The following is an 18,880-nucleotide window of genomic DNA, read 5'->3' on the forward strand; positions in this document are numbered from 1 at the left end:
GAAGCTATACTGGGGACATAGTGGAGACATTCTGGAGCTATAGTGGGGACATAGTGGAGATATTCTGGAGCTATAGTGGAGACATTCTGGAGCTATAGTGGGGACATAGTGGAGATATTCTGGAGCTATAGTGGGGACATCGTGGAGATATTCTGGAGCTATAGTGGAGACATTCTGGAGCTATAGTGGGGACATAGTGGAGATATTCTGGAGCTATATTGGGGACATAGTGGAGACAGTCTGAAGCTATACTGGGGACATAGTGGAGACATTCTGGAGCTATAGTGGAGATATTCTGGAGCTATAGTGGAGACATTCTGGAGCTATAGTGGGGACATAGTGGAGATATTCTGGAGCTATATTGGGGACATAGTGGAGACAGTCTGAAGCTATACTGGGGACATAGTGGAGACATTCTGGAGCTATAGTGGGGACATAGTGGAGACATTCTGGAGCTATAGTGGAGACATTCTGGAGCTATAGTGGGGACATCGTGGAGATATTCTGGAGCTATATTGGGGACATAGTGGAGATATTCTGGAGCTATATTGGGGACATAGTGGAGACAGTCTGGAGCTATAGTGGGGACATAGTGGAGACATTCCGGAGCTATAGTGGGGACATCGTGGAGACATTCTGGAGCTATAGTGGGGACATCGTGGAGATATTCTGGAGCTATATTGGGGACATAGTGGAGACAGTCTGGAGCTATAGTGGGGACATAGTGGAGACATTCTGGAGCTATAGTGGGGACATAGTGGAGACATTCTGGAGCTATAGTGGGGACATAGTGGAGACATTCTAGAGCTATAGTGGAGACATGCTGGAGCTATAGTGGGGACATAGTGGAGACATTCTGGAGCTATAGTGGGGACATTCTGGAGCTATAGTGGGGACATTCTGGAGCTATAGTGGAGACATTCTGGAGCTATAGTGGGGACATCGTGGAGACATTCTGGAGCTATAGTGGGGACATAGTAGAGACATTCGGGAGCTGTAGTGGGTACATAGTGGAGACATTCTGGAGCTATAGTGGAGACATTCTGGAGCTATTGTGAGGACATCGTGGAGCTATAGTGGGGACATCGTGGAGACATTCTGGAGCTATATTGGGGACATAGTGGAGACATTCTGGAGCTATAGTGGGGACATAGTGGAGACATTCTGGAGCTATAGTGGGGACATCGTGGAGATATTCTGGAGCTATAGTGGAGACCTTCTGGAGCTATAGTGGGGACATAGTGGAGACAGTCTGAAGCTATAGTGGGGACATAGTGGAGACATTCTGGAGCTGTAGTGGGGACATAGTGGAGACATTCTGGAGCTATAGTGGGGACATAGTTGAGACATTCTGGAGCTATAGTGGGGACATTCTGGAGCTATAGTGGGGACATTCTGGAGCTATAGTGGAGACATTCTGGAGCTATAGTGGAGACATTCTGGAGCTATAGTGGGGACATAGTAGATACATTCGGGAGCTATAGTGGGTACATAGTGGAGACATTCTGGAGCTATAGTGGAGACATTCTGGAGCTATTGTGAGGACATCGTGGAGCTATAGTGGGGACATCGTGGAGACATTCTGGAGCTATATTGGGGACATAGTGGAGACATTCTGGAGCTATAGTGGGGACATAGTGGAGACATTCTGGAGCTATAGTGGGGACATCGTGGAGATATTCTGGAGCTATAGTGGAGACATTCTGGAGCTATAGTGGGGACATAGTGGAGACAGTCTGAAGCTATAGTGGGGACATAGTGGAGATATTCTAGAGCTATATTGGGGACATAGTGGAGACAGTCTGGAGCTATAGTGGGGACATAGTGGAGACATTCTGGAGCTATAGTGGGGACATTCTGGAGCTATATTGGGGACATAGTGGAGACATTCTGGAGCTATAGTGAGGACATAGTGGAGACATTCTGGAGCTATAGTGGGGACATAGTGGAGACATTCTGGAGCTGTAGTGGGGACATAGTGGAGACATGCTGGAGCTATATTGGGGACATAGTGGAGACATTCTGGAGCTATAGTGAGGACATCGTGGAGACATTCTGGAGCTATAGTGGGGACATCGTGGAGACATTCTGGAGCTATAGGGACATAGTAGAGACATTCTGGAGCTATAGGGACATCGTGGAGACATTCTGGAGCTATAGTGAGGACATCGTGGAGACATTCTGGAGCTATAGTGGGGACATCGTGGAGACATTCTGGAGCTATAGTGGGGACATCGTGGAGACATTCTGGAGCTATAGGGACATAGTAGAGACATTCTGGAGCTATAGGGACATCGTGGAGACATTTTGGAGCTATAGTGGAGACACAGTAGAGACATTCTGGAGCTATAGTGGGGACATAGTAGAGACATTCTGGAGCTATAGTGGGGACATAGTGGAGACATTCTGGAGCTATTGTGAGGACATCGTGGAGACATTCTGGAGCTATAGTGGGGACATCGTGGAGACATTCTGGAGCTATATTGGGGACATAGTGGAGACATTCTGGAGCTATATTGGGGACATAGTGGAGACAGTCTGAAGCTATACTGGGGACATAGTGGAGACATTCTGGAGCTATAGTGGGGACATAGTGGAGATATTCTGGAGCTATAGTGGAGACATTCTGGAGCTATAGTGGGGACATAGTGGAGATATTCTGGAGCTATAGTGGGGACATCGTGGAGATATTCTGGAGCTATAGTGGAGACATTCTGGAGCTATAGTGGGGACATAGTGGAGATATTCTGGAGCTATATTGGGGACATAGTGGAGACAGTCTGAAGCTATACTGGGGACATAGTGGAGACATTCTGGAGCTATAGTGGAGATATTCTGGAGCTATAGTGGAGACATTCTGGAGCTATAGTGGGGACATAGTGGAGATATTCTGGAGCTATATTGGGGACATAGTGGAGACAGTCTGAAGCTATACTGGGGACATAGTGGAGACATTCTGGAGCTATAGTGGGGACATAGTGGAGGCATTCTGGAGCTATAGTGGAGACATTCTGGAGCTATAGTGGGGACATCGTGGAGATATTCTGGAGCTATATTGGGGACATAGTGGAGATATTCTGGAGCTATATTGGGGACATAGTGGAGACAGTCTGGAGCTATAGTGGGGACATCGTGGAGATATTCTGGAGCTATAGTGGAGACATTCTGGAGCTATAGTGGGGACATAGTGGAGACAGTCTGAAGCTATAGTGGGGACATAGTGGAGATATTCTGGAGCTATATTGGGGACATAGTGGAGACAGTCTGAAGCTATACTGGGGACATAGTGGAGACATTCTGGAGCTATAGTGGGGACATAGTGGAGACATTCTGGAGCTATAGTGGAGACATTCTGGAGCTATAGTGGGGACATCGTGGAGATATTCTGGAGCTATATTGGGGACATAGTGGAGATATTCTGGAGCTATATTGGGGACATAGTGGAGACAGTCTGGAGCTATAGTGGGGACATAGTGGAGACATTCCGGAGCTATAGTGGGGACATCGTGGAGACATTCTGGAGCTATAGTGGGGACATCGTGGAGATATTCTGGAGCTATATTGGGGACATAGTGGAGACAGTCTGGAGCTATAGTGGGGACATAGTGGAGACATTCTGGAGCTATAGTGGGGACATAGTGGAGACATTCTGGAGCTATAGTGGGGACATAGTGGAGACATTCTAGAGCTATAGTGGAGACATGCTGGAGCTATAGTGGGGACATAGTGGAGACATTCTGGAGCTATAGTGGGGACATTCTGGAGCTATAGTGGGGACATTCTGGAGCTATAGTGGAGACATTCTGGAGCTATAGTGGGGACATCGTGGAGACATTCTGGAGCTATAGTGGGGACATAGTAGAGACATTCGGGAGCTGTAGTGGGTACATAGTGGAGACATTCTGGAGCTATAGTGGAGACATTCTGGAGCTATTGTGAGGACATCGTGGAGCTATAGTGGGGACATCGTGGAGACATTCTGGAGCTATATTGGGGACATAGTGGAGACATTCTGGAGCTATAGTGGGGACATAGTGGAGACATTCTGGAGCTATAGTGGGGACATCGTGGAGATATTCTGGAGCTATAGTGGAGACATTCTGGAGCTATAGTGGGGACATAGTGGAGACAGTCTGAAGCTATAGTGGGGACATAGTGGAGACATTCTGGAGCTGTAGTGGGGACATAGTGGAGACATTCTGGAGCTATAGTGGGGACATAGTTGAGACATTCTGGAGCTATAGTGGGGACATTCTGGAGCTATAGTGGGGACATTCTGGAGCTATAGTGGAGACATTCTGGAGCTATAGTGGAGACATTCTGGAGCTATAGTGGGGACATAGTAGATACATTCGGGAGCTATAGTGGGTACATAGTGGAGACATTCTGGAGCTATAGTGGGGACATAGTGGAGATATTCTGGAGCTATAGTGGAGACATTCTGGAGCTATAGTGGGGACATAGTGGAGATATTCTGGAGCTATAGTGGGGACATCGTGGAGATATTCTGGAGCTATAGTGGAGACATTCTGGAGCTATAGTGGGGACATAGTGGAGATATTCTGGAGCTATATTGGGGACATAGTGGAGACAGTCTGAAGCTATACTGGGGACATAGTGGAGACATTCTGGAGCTATAGTGGAGATATTCTGGAGCTATAGTGGAGACATTCTGGAGCTATAGTGGGGACATAGTGGAGATATTCTGGAGCTATATTGGGGACATAGTGGAGACAGTCTGAAGCTATACTGGGGACATAGTGGAGACATTCTGGAGCTATAGTGGGGACATAGTGGAGACATTCTGGAGCTATAGTGGAGACATTCTGGAGCTATAGTGGGGACATCGTGGAGATATTCTGGAGCTATATTGGGGACATAGTGGAGATATTCTGGAGCTATATTGGGGACATAGTGGAGACAGTCTGGAGCTATAGTGGGGACATAGTGGAGACATTCCGGAGCTATAGTGGGGACATCGTGGAGACATTCTGGAGCTATAGTGGGGACATCGTGGAGATATTCTGGAGCTATATTGGGGACATAGTGGAGACAGTCTGGAGCTATAGTGGGGACATAGTGGAGACATTCTGGAGCTATAGTGGGGACATAGTGGAGACATTCTGGAGCTATAGTGGGGACATAGTGGAGACATTCTAGAGCTATAGTGGAGACATGCTGGAGCTATAGTGGGGACATAGTGGAGACATTCTGGAGCTATAGTGGGGACATTCTGGAGCTATAGTGGGGACATTCTGGAGCTATAGTGGAGACATTCTGGAGCTATAGTGGGGACATCGTGGAGACATTCTGGAGCTATAGTGGGGACATAGTAGAGACATTCGGGAGCTGTAGTGGGTACATAGTGGAGACATTCTGGAGCTATAGTGGAGATATTCTGGAGCTATTGTGAGGACATCGTGGAGCTATAGTGGGGACATCGTGGAGACATTCTGGAGCTATATTGGGGACATAGTGGAGACATTCTGGAGCTATAGTGGGGACATAGTGGAGACATTCTGGAGCTATAGTGGGGACATCGTGGAGATATTCTGGAGCTATAGTGGAGACATTCTGGAGCTATAGTGGGGACATAGTGGAGACAGTCTGAAGCTATAGTGGGGACATAGTGGAGACATTCTGGAGCTGTAGTGGGGACATAGTGGAGACATTCTGGAGCTATAGTGGGGACATAGTTGAGACATTCTGGAGCTATAGTGGGGACATTCTGGAGCTATAGTGGGGACATTCTGGAGCTATAGTGGAGACACAGTAGAGACATTCTGGAGCTATAGTGGGGACATAGTAGAGACATTCTGGAGCTATAGTGGGGACATAGTGGAGACATTCTGGAGCTATTGTGAGGACATCGTGGAGACATTCTGGAGCTATTGTGAGGACATCGTGGAGACATTCTGGAGCTATAGTGGGGACATCGTGGAGACATTCTGGAGCTATATTGGGGACATAGTGGAGACATTCTGGAGCTATAGTGGGGACATAGTGGAGACATTCTGGAGCTATAGTGGGGACATCGTGGAGATATTCTGGAGCTATAGTGGGGACATAGTGGAGACAGTCTGAAGCTATAGTGGGGACATAGTGGAGACATTCTGGAGCTATAGTGGGGACATAGTGGAGACATTCTGGAGCTATAGTGGAGACATTCTGGAGCTATTGTGGAGACATTCTGGAGCTATAGTGGGGACATCGTGGAGATATTCTGGAGCTATATTGGGGACATAGTGGAGACAGTCTGGAGCTATATTGGGGACATAGTGGAGATATTCTGGAGCTATATTGGGGACATAGTGGAGACAGTCTGGAGCTATAGTGGGGACATAGTGGAGACATTCTGGAGCTATAGTGGGGACATTCTGGAGCTATATTGGGGACATAGTGGAGACATTCTGGAGCTATAGTGAGGACATAGTGGAGACATTCTGGAGCTATAGTGGGGACATAGTGGAGACATTCTGGAGCTGTAGTGGGGACATAGTGGAGACATGCTGGAGCTATATTGGGGACATAGTGGAGACATTCTGGAGCTATAGTGAGGACATCGTGGAGACATTCTGGAGCTATAGTGGGGACATCGTGGAGACATTCTGGAGCTATAGGGACATAGTAGAGACATTCTGGAGCTATAGGGACATCGTGGAGACATTCTGGAGCTATAGTGAGGACATCGTGGAGACATTCTGGAGCTATAGTGGGGACATCGTGGAGACATTCTGGAGCTATAGTGGGGACATCGTGGAGACATTCTGGAGCTATAGGGACATAGTAGAGACATTCTGGAGCTATAGGGACATCGTGGAGACATTTTGGAGCTATAGTGGAGACACAGTAGAGACATTCTGGAGCTATAGTGGGGACATAGTAGAGACATTCTGGAGCTATAGTGGGGACATAGTGGATACATTCTGGAGCTATTGTGAGGACATCGTGGAGACATTCTGGAGCTATAGTGGGGACATCGTGGAGACATTCTGGAGCTATATTGGGGACATAGTGGAGACATTCTGGAGCTATATTGGGGACATAGTGGAGACAGTCTGAAGCTATACTGGGGACATAGTGGAGACATTCTGGAGCTATAGTGGGGACATAGTGGAGATATTCTGGAGCTATAGTGGAGACATTCTGGAGCTATAGTGGGGACATAGTGGAGATATTCTGGAGCTATAGTGGGGACATCGTGGAGATATTCTGGAGCTATAGTGGAGACATTCTGGAGCTATAGTGGGGACATAGTGGAGATATTCTGGAGCTATATTGGGGACATAGTGGAGACAGTCTGAAGCTATACTGGGGACATAGTGGAGACATTCTGGAGCTATAGTGGAGATATTCTGGAGCTATAGTGGAGACATTCTGGAGCTATAGTGGGGACATAGTGGAGATATTCTGGAGCTATATTGGGGACATAGTGGAGACAGTCTGAAGCTATACTGGGGACATAGTGGAGACATTCTGGAGCTATAGTGGGGACATAGTGGAGACATTCTGGAGCTATAGTGGAGACATTCTGGAGCTATAGTGGGGACATCGTGGAGATATTCTGGAGCTATATTGGGGACATAGTGGAGATATTCTGGAGCTATATTGGGGACATAGTGGAGACAGTCTGGAGCTATAGTGGGGACATAGTGGAGACATTCCGGAGCTATAGTGGGGACATCGTGGAGACATTCTGGAGCTATAGTGGGGACATCGTGGAGATATTCTGGAGCTATATTGGGGACATAGTGGAGACAGTCTGGAGCTATAGTGGGGACATAGTGGAGACATTCTGGAGCTATAGTGGGGACATAGTGGAGACATTCTGGAGCTATAGTGGGGACATAGTGGAGACATTCTAGAGCTATAGTGGAGACATGCTGGAGCTATAGTGGGGACATAGTGGAGACATTCTGGAGCTATAGTGGGGACATTCTGGAGCTATAGTGGGGACATTCTGGAGCTATAGTGGAGACATTCTGGAGCTATAGTGGGGACATCGTGGAGACATTCTGGAGCTATAGTGGGGACATAGTAGAGACATTCGGGAGCTGTAGTGGGTACATAGTGGAGACATTCTGGAGCTATAGTGGAGACATTCTGGAGCTATTGTGAGGACATCGTGGAGCTATAGTGGGGACATCGTGGAGACATTCTGGAGCTATATTGGGGACATAGTGGAGACATTCTGGAGCTATAGTGGGGACATAGTGGAGACATTCTGGAGCTATAGTGGGGACATCGTGGAGATATTCTGGAGCTATAGTGGAGACCTTCTGGAGCTATAGTGGGGACATAGTGGAGACAGTCTGAAGCTATAGTGGGGACATAGTGGAGACATTCTGGAGCTGTAGTGGGGACATAGTGGAGACATTCTGGAGCTATAGTGGGGACATAGTTGAGACATTCTGGAGCTATAGTGGGGACATTCTGGAGCTATAGTGGGGACATTCTGGAGCTATAGTGGAGACATTCTGGAGCTATAGTGGAGACATTCTGGAGCTATAGTGGGGACATAGTAGATACATTCGGGAGCTATAGTGGGTACATAGTGGAGACATTCTGGAGCTATAGTGGAGACATTCTGGAGCTATTGTGAGGACATCGTGGAGCTATAGTGGGGACATCGTGGAGACATTCTGGAGCTATATTGGGGACATAGTGGAGACATTCTGGAGCTATAGTGGGGACATAGTGGAGACATTCTGGAGCTATAGTGGGGACATCGTGGAGATATTCTGGAGCTATAGTGGAGACATTCTGGAGCTATAGTGGGGACATAGTGGAGACAGTCTGAAGCTATAGTGGGGACATAGTGGAGATATTCTAGAGCTATATTGGGGACATAGTGGAGACAGTCTGGAGCTATAGTGGGGACATAGTGGAGACATTCTGGAGCTATAGTGGGGACATTCTGGAGCTATATTGGGGACATAGTGGAGACATTCTGGAGCTATAGTGAGGACATAGTGGAGACATTCTGGAGCTATAGTGGGGACATAGTGGAGACATTCTGGAGCTGTAGTGGGGACATAGTGGAGACATGCTGGAGCTATATTGGGGACATAGTGGAGACATTCTGGAGCTATAGTGAGGACATCGTGGAGACATTCTGGAGCTATAGTGGGGACATCGTGGAGACATTCTGGAGCTATAGGGACATAGTAGAGACATTCTGGAGCTATAGGGACATCGTGGAGACATTCTGGAGCTATAGTGAGGACATCGTGGAGACATTCTGGAGCTATAGTGGGGACATCGTGGAGACATTCTGGAGCTATAGTGGGGACATCGTGGAGACATTCTGGAGCTATAGGGACATAGTAGAGACATTCTGGAGCTATAGGGACATCGTGGAGACATTTTGGAGCTATAGTGGAGACACAGTAGAGACATTCTGGAGCTATAGTGGGGACATAGTAGAGACATTCTGGAGCTATAGTGGGGACATAGTGGAGACATTCTGGAGCTATTGTGAGGACATCGTGGAGACATTCTGGAGCTATAGTGGGGACATCGTGGAGACATTCTGGAGCTATATTGGGGACATAGTGGAGACATTCTGGAGCTATATTGGGGACATAGTGGAGACAGTCTGAAGCTATACTGGGGACATAGTGGAGACATTCTGGAGCTATAGTGGGGACATAGTGGAGATATTCTGGAGCTATAGTGGAGACATTCTGGAGCTATAGTGGGGACATAGTGGAGATATTCTGGAGCTATAGTGGGGACATCGTGGAGATATTCTGGAGCTATAGTGGAGACATTCTGGAGCTATAGTGGGGACATAGTGGAGATATTCTGGAGCTATATTGGGGACATAGTGGAGACAGTCTGAAGCTATACTGGGGACATAGTGGAGACATTCTGGAGCTATAGTGGAGATATTCTGGAGCTATAGTGGAGACATTCTGGAGCTATAGTGGGGACATAGTGGAGATATTCTGGAGCTATATTGGGGACATAGTGGAGACAGTCTGAAGCTATACTGGGGACATAGTGGAGACATTCTGGAGCTATAGTGGGGACATAGTGGAGGCATTCTGGAGCTATAGTGGAGACATTCTGGAGCTATAGTGGGGACATCGTGGAGATATTCTGGAGCTATATTGGGGACATAGTGGAGATATTCTGGAGCTATATTGGGGACATAGTGGAGACAGTCTGGAGCTATAGTGGGGACATCGTGGAGATATTCTGGAGCTATAGTGGAGACATTCTGGAGCTATAGTGGGGACATAGTGGAGACAGTCTGAAGCTATAGTGGGGACATAGTGGAGATATTCTGGAGCTATATTGGGGACATAGTGGAGACAGTCTGAAGCTATACTGGGGACATAGTGGAGACATTCTGGAGCTATAGTGGGGACATAGTGGAGACATTCTGGAGCTATAGTGGAGACATTCTGGAGCTATAGTGGGGACATCGTGGAGATATTCTGGAGCTATATTGGGGACATAGTGGAGATATTCTGGAGCTATATTGGGGACATAGTGGAGACAGTCTGGAGCTATAGTGGGGACATAGTGGAGACATTCCGGAGCTATAGTGGGGACATCGTGGAGACATTCTGGAGCTATAGTGGGGACATCGTGGAGATATTCTGGAGCTATATTGGGGACATAGTGGAGACAGTCTGGAGCTATAGTGGGGACATAGTGGAGACATTCTGGAGCTATAGTGGGGACATAGTGGAGACATTCTGGAGCTATAGTGGGGACATAGTGGAGACATTCTAGAGCTATAGTGGAGACATGCTGGAGCTATAGTGGGGACATAGTGGAGACATTCTGGAGCTATAGTGGGGACATTCTGGAGCTATAGTGGGGACATTCTGGAGCTATAGTGGAGACATTCTGGAGCTATAGTGGGGACATCGTGGAGACATTCTGGAGCTATAGTGGGGACATAGTAGAGACATTCGGGAGCTGTAGTGGGTACATAGTGGAGACATTCTGGAGCTATAGTGGAGACATTCTGGAGCTATTGTGAGGACATCGTGGAGCTATAGTGGGGACATCGTGGAGACATTCTGGAGCTATATTGGGGACATAGTGGAGACATTCTGGAGCTATAGTGGGGACATAGTGGAGACATTCTGGAGCTATAGTGGGGACATCGTGGAGATATTCTGGAGCTATAGTGGAGACATTCTGGAGCTATAGTGGGGACATAGTGGAGACAGTCTGAAGCTATAGTGGGGACATAGTGGAGACATTCTGGAGCTGTAGTGGGGACATAGTGGAGACATTCTGGAGCTATAGTGGGGACATAGTTGAGACATTCTGGAGCTATAGTGGGGACATTCTGGAGCTATAGTGGGGACATTCTGGAGCTATAGTGGAGACATTCTGGAGCTATAGTGGAGACATTCTGGAGCTATAGTGGGGACATAGTAGATACATTCGGGAGCTATAGTGGGTACATAGTGGAGACATTCTGGAGCTATAGTGGGGACATAGTGGAGATATTCTGGAGCTATAGTGGAGACATTCTGGAGCTATAGTGGGGACATAGTGGAGATATTCTGGAGCTATAGTGGGGACATCGTGGAGATATTCTGGAGCTATAGTGGAGACATTCTGGAGCTATAGTGGGGACATAGTGGAGATATTCTGGAGCTATATTGGGGACATAGTGGAGACAGTCTGAAGCTATACTGGGGACATAGTGGAGACATTCTGGAGCTATAGTGGAGATATTCTGGAGCTATAGTGGAGACATTCTGGAGCTATAGTGGGGACATAGTGGAGATATTCTGGAGCTATATTGGGGACATAGTGGAGACAGTCTGAAGCTATACTGGGGACATAGTGGAGACATTCTGGAGCTATAGTGGGGACATAGTGGAGACATTCTGGAGCTATAGTGGAGACATTCTGGAGCTATAGTGGGGACATCGTGGAGATATTCTGGAGCTATATTGGGGACATAGTGGAGATATTCTGGAGCTATATTGGGGACATAGTGGAGACAGTCTGGAGCTATAGTGGGGACATAGTGGAGACATTCCGGAGCTATAGTGGGGACATCGTGGAGACATTCTGGAGCTATAGTGGGGACATCGTGGAGATATTCTGGAGCTATATTGGGGACATAGTGGAGACAGTCTGGAGCTATAGTGGGGACATAGTGGAGACATTCTGGAGCTATAGTGGGGACATAGTGGAGACATTCTGGAGCTATAGTGGGGACATAGTGGAGACATTCTAGAGCTATAGTGGAGACATGCTGGAGCTATAGTGGGGACATAGTGGAGACATTCTGGAGCTATAGTGGGGACATTCTGGAGCTATAGTGGGGACATTCTGGAGCTATAGTGGAGACATTCTGGAGCTATAGTGGGGACATCGTGGAGACATTCTGGAGCTATAGTGGGGACATAGTAGAGACATTCGGGAGCTGTAGTGGGTACATAGTGGAGACATTCTGGAGCTATAGTGGAGATATTCTGGAGCTATTGTGAGGACATCGTGGAGCTATAGTGGGGACATCGTGGAGACATTCTGGAGCTATATTGGGGACATAGTGGAGACATTCTGGAGCTATAGTGGGGACATAGTGGAGACATTCTGGAGCTATAGTGGGGACATCGTGGAGATATTCTGGAGCTATAGTGGAGACATTCTGGAGCTATAGTGGGGACATAGTGGAGACAGTCTGAAGCTATAGTGGGGACATAGTGGAGACATTCTGGAGCTGTAGTGGGGACATAGTGGAGACATTCTGGAGCTATAGTGGGGACATAGTTGAGACATTCTGGAGCTATAGTGGGGACATTCTGGAGCTATAGTGGGGACATTCTGGAGCTATAGTGGAGACATTCTGGAGCTATAGTGGAGACATTCTGGAGCTATAGTGGGGACATAGTAGATACATTCGGGAGCTATAGTGGGTACATAGTGGAGACATTCTGGAGCTATAGTGGAGACATTCTGGAGCTATTGTGAGGACATCGTGGAGCTATAGTGGGGACATCGTGGAGACATTCTGGAGCTATATTGGGGACATAGTGGAGACATTCTGGAGCTATAGTGGGGACATAGTGGAGACATTCTGGAGCTATAGTGGGGACATAGTGGAGACATTCTGGAGCTATCGTGGGGACATCGTGGAGATATTCTGGAGCTATAGTGGAGACATTCTGGAGCTATAGTGGGGACATAGTGGAGACAGTCTGAAGCTATAGTGGGGACATAGTGGAGACATTCTGGAGCTGTAGTGGGGACATAGTGGAGACATTCTGGAGCTATAGTGGGGACATAGTTGAGACATTCTGGAGCTATAGTGGAGACATTCTGGAGCTATAGTAGGGACATCGTGGAGATATTCTGGAGCTATATTGGGGACATAGTGGAGACAGTCTGGAGCTATAGTTGTCACGGGAGTTCACAGATTGGACCCAAACGCAAGACCACAGGAGACAGAAGTGAATGTTAAACAGGTTTTATTTATAGACAGGTGGGTGCAGGTGTGGAGCCCGTGGTCCGACACCCGAGTGGCAGATCGACAGTGTGATGTCCCGTGGCTCGACACTGGAGAGTTGACAGATCGATGGTGTGAGTCCCGTGGCTCGACACTGGAGGGCTGGTGAGTTGACGGCGTGAAGTCCCGTGGCTCGATACTGGAGTCGACAGAGTGTAATCCGTAGACCACAACGAGAGCAGAGCGGCGGAGCGCATCCACAAACACAAGGAGGGCAGAGCCGTGGAGTGTAATCCACAGGGTTTCAGCGGGTTGAAGACGGTACGACCTGACACTCCCAGACTGCAGGACCAGAGTTTATATAGTGGCAGGCTACTCATTAAGGGGCCCTGAGTCTGGTGTGTCAGGCTGCAGGAGGTGATCAGCTTGAGTGTCCTCAGCCGTGCACGATTAAGGGTGCGGCCCTGGGAGGTGTCTGAAGGCAGAGGACAAACAGAGCACATGGCACACCACAACAGACAGGGGAATCCTGGATCCTGACAGTACCCCCCCCTTAAGGCACGGATTCCAGACGTAACACAAGACCCAACACAGGGCGGGTGGAGGGGGTCCGGAGGAGGGATGTCCCCACAGCTATAAGGCCGACTAGGGTGGGCGGCGGGGGTCCGGAGGAGGGGTGACAGGATCTGACCCGCCACGGGGCCGCCGAAGAGCGTCGGCCCCCGGTGCTCCGGCGGCCGGCCGGGAGGGCAGAAGGGCTCCGGACACGGGTGCTCCGGCGGACGGCCGGGAGGGCAGAAGGGCTCCGGCCACGGGTGCTCCGGCGGACGGCCGGGCGGGCGGAAGGGCTCCGGCCCCGGGTGCTCCGGCGGGCGGCCGGGCGGGCGGAAGGGCTCTGGAGAATAGGATGCTGGTGCCGCAGTGGCAGGTACTGGAGGTCTCTGCTGCTCCGCGACGGCAGCGGGCACTGGAGGCCGCTGCTGCTCAGAGACGGCAGCGGGCACTGGAGGTCGCTGCTGCTCAGAGACGGCAGCGGGCACTGGAGGTCGCTGCCGCTCAGAGACGGCAACTGGAGGTCGTTGCGCCTCTGGGACGGCGGCCGGGTGTGGGAGAGGCTGCGGCACGGAGGCGGCGACAGGAACTGGAGCGGACTGCGGCGCTGAGGCGGCAGGAACTGGAGCGGGCTGCGGCGCTGAGGCGGCAGGAACTGAAGCGGGCTGCGGCGTAGAGGCGGCAGCAACTGGAGCTGGCGCTGCGGCGGCAGGAACTGGAGCTGCGGCGGCAGGAACTGGAGGTTGCTGCTGCTCCGGGATGACAGCGGCGGGAACTGGAGGTCGCTGCTGCTCCGGGATGACCGCGGCGGGAACTGGAGGGCGCTGCTGCTCCGGGACGGCAGCGGCGGGAACTGGCGGTCGCTGCTCTGGGACGGCAGCGGCGGGAGCTGGAGGTCGCTGCTGATCCGGGATGACAGCGGCGGGAACTGGAGGTCGCTGCTGCTCCGGGACGGCAGCGGCGGGAACTGGCGGTCGCTGCTCTGGGACGGCAGCGGCGGGAGCTGGAGGTCGCTGCTGATCTGGGACGGCAGCGGCGGGAACTGGAGGTCGCTGCTGCTCTGGGACGGCAGCCGTGGGAACTGGAGGTCGCTGCTGCTCCGGGATGACAGCGGCGGGAACTGGAGGTCGCTGCTGCACTGCGACTGCGGCGGCCGGGACTGGAGGTCGCCACGGTATGGAGACAGCGGCGGCCGGGACTGGAGGTCGCCGCGGTACGGAGACGGCGGCGGCCGGGACTGGCGAAAGCTGTGCCGCAGAGGCGGTAGGAACCGGAGCTAGCTGCGGCGAAGAGGTGACAGGAACAGGAGCCGGCTGCAATGCAGTCTGACTACGGGGAGCCGGAGTCGACCGGGCCACCGAGTGTTCCGCTACCCTTGCATGGCTCCGTCTCCGGCTGAGAAGGTGCTTGACCATATACTCAGAGTTCCCCAGAGGGTCAAAAACTCTCATCAGAGCAGTCACAAAGTCCACATACCCCACAGTATTAGGCTGGTCGCTGCTCACTGTGTACATGGCCCAGTCCAAAGCCCTTCCCCGCAGTAAGCAGACCACGTAAGACACCTTGGACCTGTCTGAGGCGAAAGTCAGGGGCTGTCGGTCAAACACCCGTTGGCATAGCAACAGGAAGCCTTGACACTTCCCCAGTGTTCCATCATAGGGACTCGGAACCGGCACGGGGGATTCCCAGACCGGCGGAGCGAGGACAGGCGGGAATAGTGCGGGTGCTGGAACTGGTGGAGACTTGACTGTCCGGGCTAGTTCCTGCAAGATGCGGCCAACCCCAGAGACCTCACCTGCCATGGATTGCAGGGCTTGACGCATCTCCATGAGCATCTGCTGGGGTGCCTCCAGCTGCGTGCTATGTCCGGCCAGCGTAGCTGCTCCTGTGGTTGCTGGGTCCATTAGGGTCAGGTCGTTCTGTCACGGGAGTTCACAGATTGGACCCAAACGCAAGACCACAGGAGACAGAAGTGAATGTTAAACAGGTTTTATTTATAGACAGGTGGGTGCAGGTGTGGAGCCCGTGGTCCGACACCCGAGTGGCAGATCGACAGTGTGATGTCCCGTGGCTCGACACTGGAGAGTTGACAGATCGATGGTGTGAGTCCCGTGGCTCGACACTGGAGGGCTGGTGAGTTGACGGCGTGAAGTCCCGTGGCTCGATACTGGAGTCGACAGAGTGTAATCCGTAGACCACAACGAGAGCAGAGCGGCGGAGCGCATCCACAAACACAAGGAGGGCAGAGCCGTGGAGTGTAATCCACAGGGTTTCAGCGGGTTGAAGACGGTACGACCTGACACTCCCAGACTGCAGGACCAGAGTTTATATAGTGGCAGGCTACTCATTAAGGGGCCCTGAGTCTGGTGTGTCAGGCTGCAGGAGGTGATCAGCTTGAGTGTCCTCAGCCGTGCACGATTAAGGGTGCGGCCCTGGGAGGTGTCTGAAGGCAGAGGACAAACAGAGCACATGGCACACCACAACAGACAGGGGAATCCTGGATCCTGACAATAGTGGGGACATTCTGGAGCTATAGTGGGGACATCGTGGAGACATTCTGGAGCTATAGTGGGGACATCGTGGAGATATTCTGGAGCTATATTGGGGACATAGTGGACCGTCAACAGCATCGTCAACAGCATAGTTACCGTCATCACCCGTTGTCAACGTCGTAACCGTCAACATCGTTAACAATATTGTCACTGTCGTCACCGTCAACAACATAGTCGACAACGGCGTCACCAACGTCAACAGCATAGTCACTGTCGTAAGCGTCAACAATGTTGTCCCTGTTGTCCCTGTTGTCACCGTCAACAACATCATCACCGTCAACAGCATAGTCGCCGTCATCACCCGTTGTCAACGTCGTAACCGTCAACATCGTTAACAATATCGTCACTGTCGTCACCGTCAACAACATAGTCGACAACGGCGTCACCAGCATCGTCAACAATGGTGTCACCGTCGTTACCGTCAACAGCATCGTCAACAGCATAGTCACTGTCGTCACCCGTTGTCAACGTCGTAACCGTCAACATCGTTAACAATATCGTCACTGTCGTCACCGTCAACAACATAGTCGACAACGGCGTCACCAACGTCAACAGCATAGTCACTGTCGTAAGCGTCAACAATGTTGTCCCTGTTGTCACCGTCAACAACATCGTCAACAACATCGTCACCGTCAACAACATTGTCCCCGTGGTCATGGTCACCACCGTCACTGAAACAGGATTGCACATCTTCACTGAAGACAGAAACAGGCCTTTGTTTGTGACCCGACCTCCTCCTGACCTCCCTACACGACGCATTGTTCATGTTAGGAAAGGAAGCGAATCCACGACAAAATAGATTTCATGGTTCTGACATAAAGTCCAAAGAGGACCGACGTCTCCTCAGAGAAGATAGAAACTGTTCAGCAGTCAAAGTACAAAGTAGGAAAGAATATGTAGAACAGGTCGATCGATTATTTGATTATTGTACAAACACGGAATAAATCCCTCAGATGAGGCGATTGATGTCCGATTGTTCGTCTGCGATGATTTAAAGTTATCAGCCGTTCTGATCCGATTCAAACCCTCAGAACACCAACGGGCCCCCGGACCTCATGTTGGACCCCCGGACGGTGTGCCTTTGTATGGACGAGGTGGGCGACAAGCGGCCGGCAGGCGTCCAGCAGACGCCGCTGCTGCAGGGACACCTGAAGAAGGTGGACAACAGCCTGACGCAGGCCCACAGGTTCTCCTCTTTACCACGGAGACCGTCGGTCAACATCCAGTTCCAGGACGTGTCGTACTCCGTCAGAGAGGGACCCTGGTGGAGGAAGAAAGGTACTGAAACACACCTGAGACCACATCGGACCTCAGCACAGCTGCTGCCATTCATGACTCAGCAAACCCACTGATCACAACAGTTACTGAGCGATGATCAGCAGTCAGGTGTGTGTGTGTGTGTGTGTGTGTGTGTGTGTGTGTGTGTGTGTGTGTGTGTGTGTGTGTGTGTGTGTGTGTGTGTGTGTGTGTGTGTGTGTGTGTGTGTGGGGTCTCCAGCAGGTCAGATTAGAATCATCTCAGAGAAATCAAATACAGACAACAGAAGATAAACAAAAGCAGCTGAGCAGTGAAGAGCTGTTTGAACACTGAGTAATATTAATATGATACTAGTAATATACTACGACTAGGATATTACTATTGATATAATCTGTTAGATTATAAACAACAAACACAGATGTGTTTCAATCCAAAATGTCACCTTTTATTTCAAGACATGAAAAATATGTTGACGTGTTTTTGTGTATTTTAAAACATAAATACATTAGAAGTACATGATGCTACTTTTAACTACATGTTCTACACAAAACTGCAGTTTTTATGAGAGATCAGTCCGAAAAACAAATCCCTAAAAGAATGTAAATGAAAAGAAACTGAACAACATAGCAATTATGTTTCAAAGTGCTTTTGAAGAAAGAATCTGTCGTTTCACGTTTCAGCTTCTCAGAGCAGAAGAAAGAAAGGAACAGAAAGAGTTGATCAGCAACACGAACCCCCTGAGGCGACATCAACACGTCTCCTCAGGGTCCTTCAATGGGTTTATAGAGATTCATTACGTCATAGTTCCAGTCTGTTAGTATTGCTCAGTACTTTCAAGAACACGCAACTACCACAACATGATACTTGCACAGAGAGTGTGTGTTATTACTGCAGTACAGTGTGTTATTACTGCAGTACAGTGTGTTATTACTGCAGTACAGTGTGTTATTACTGCAGTACAGTGTTATTACTGCAGTACAGTGAGTTATTACTGCAGTACAGTGTGTTATTACTGCAGTACAGTGTGTTATTACTGCAGTACAGTGTGTTATTACTGCAGTACAGTGAGTTATTACTGCAGTACAGT

At 50.0% G+C, this 18,880-nt stretch overlaps 1 protein-coding gene across 1 annotated transcript in view; it reads left to right on the plus strand.

The window, feature by feature from the left end:
• The window catches only part of abcg1 (ATP-binding cassette, sub-family G (WHITE), member 1), a 46,347-nt gene that overhangs the window by 1,806 nt on the left and 25,661 nt on the right, over positions 1-18,880 (plus strand). The window contains exon 2 of the mRNA XM_079271415.1: positions 17,568-17,814. Within this exon, the coding sequence (XP_079127541.1) occupies positions 17,568-17,814 (247 nt within the window). The remainder of the gene's footprint in view (positions 1-17,567; positions 17,815-18,880) is intronic.

This window comes from Melanostigma gelatinosum (genome assembly GCF_949748355.1).
Source record: "Melanostigma gelatinosum genome assembly, chromosome: 7".
Lineage (NCBI taxonomy): Eukaryota > Metazoa > Chordata > Actinopteri > Perciformes > Zoarcidae > Melanostigma > Melanostigma gelatinosum.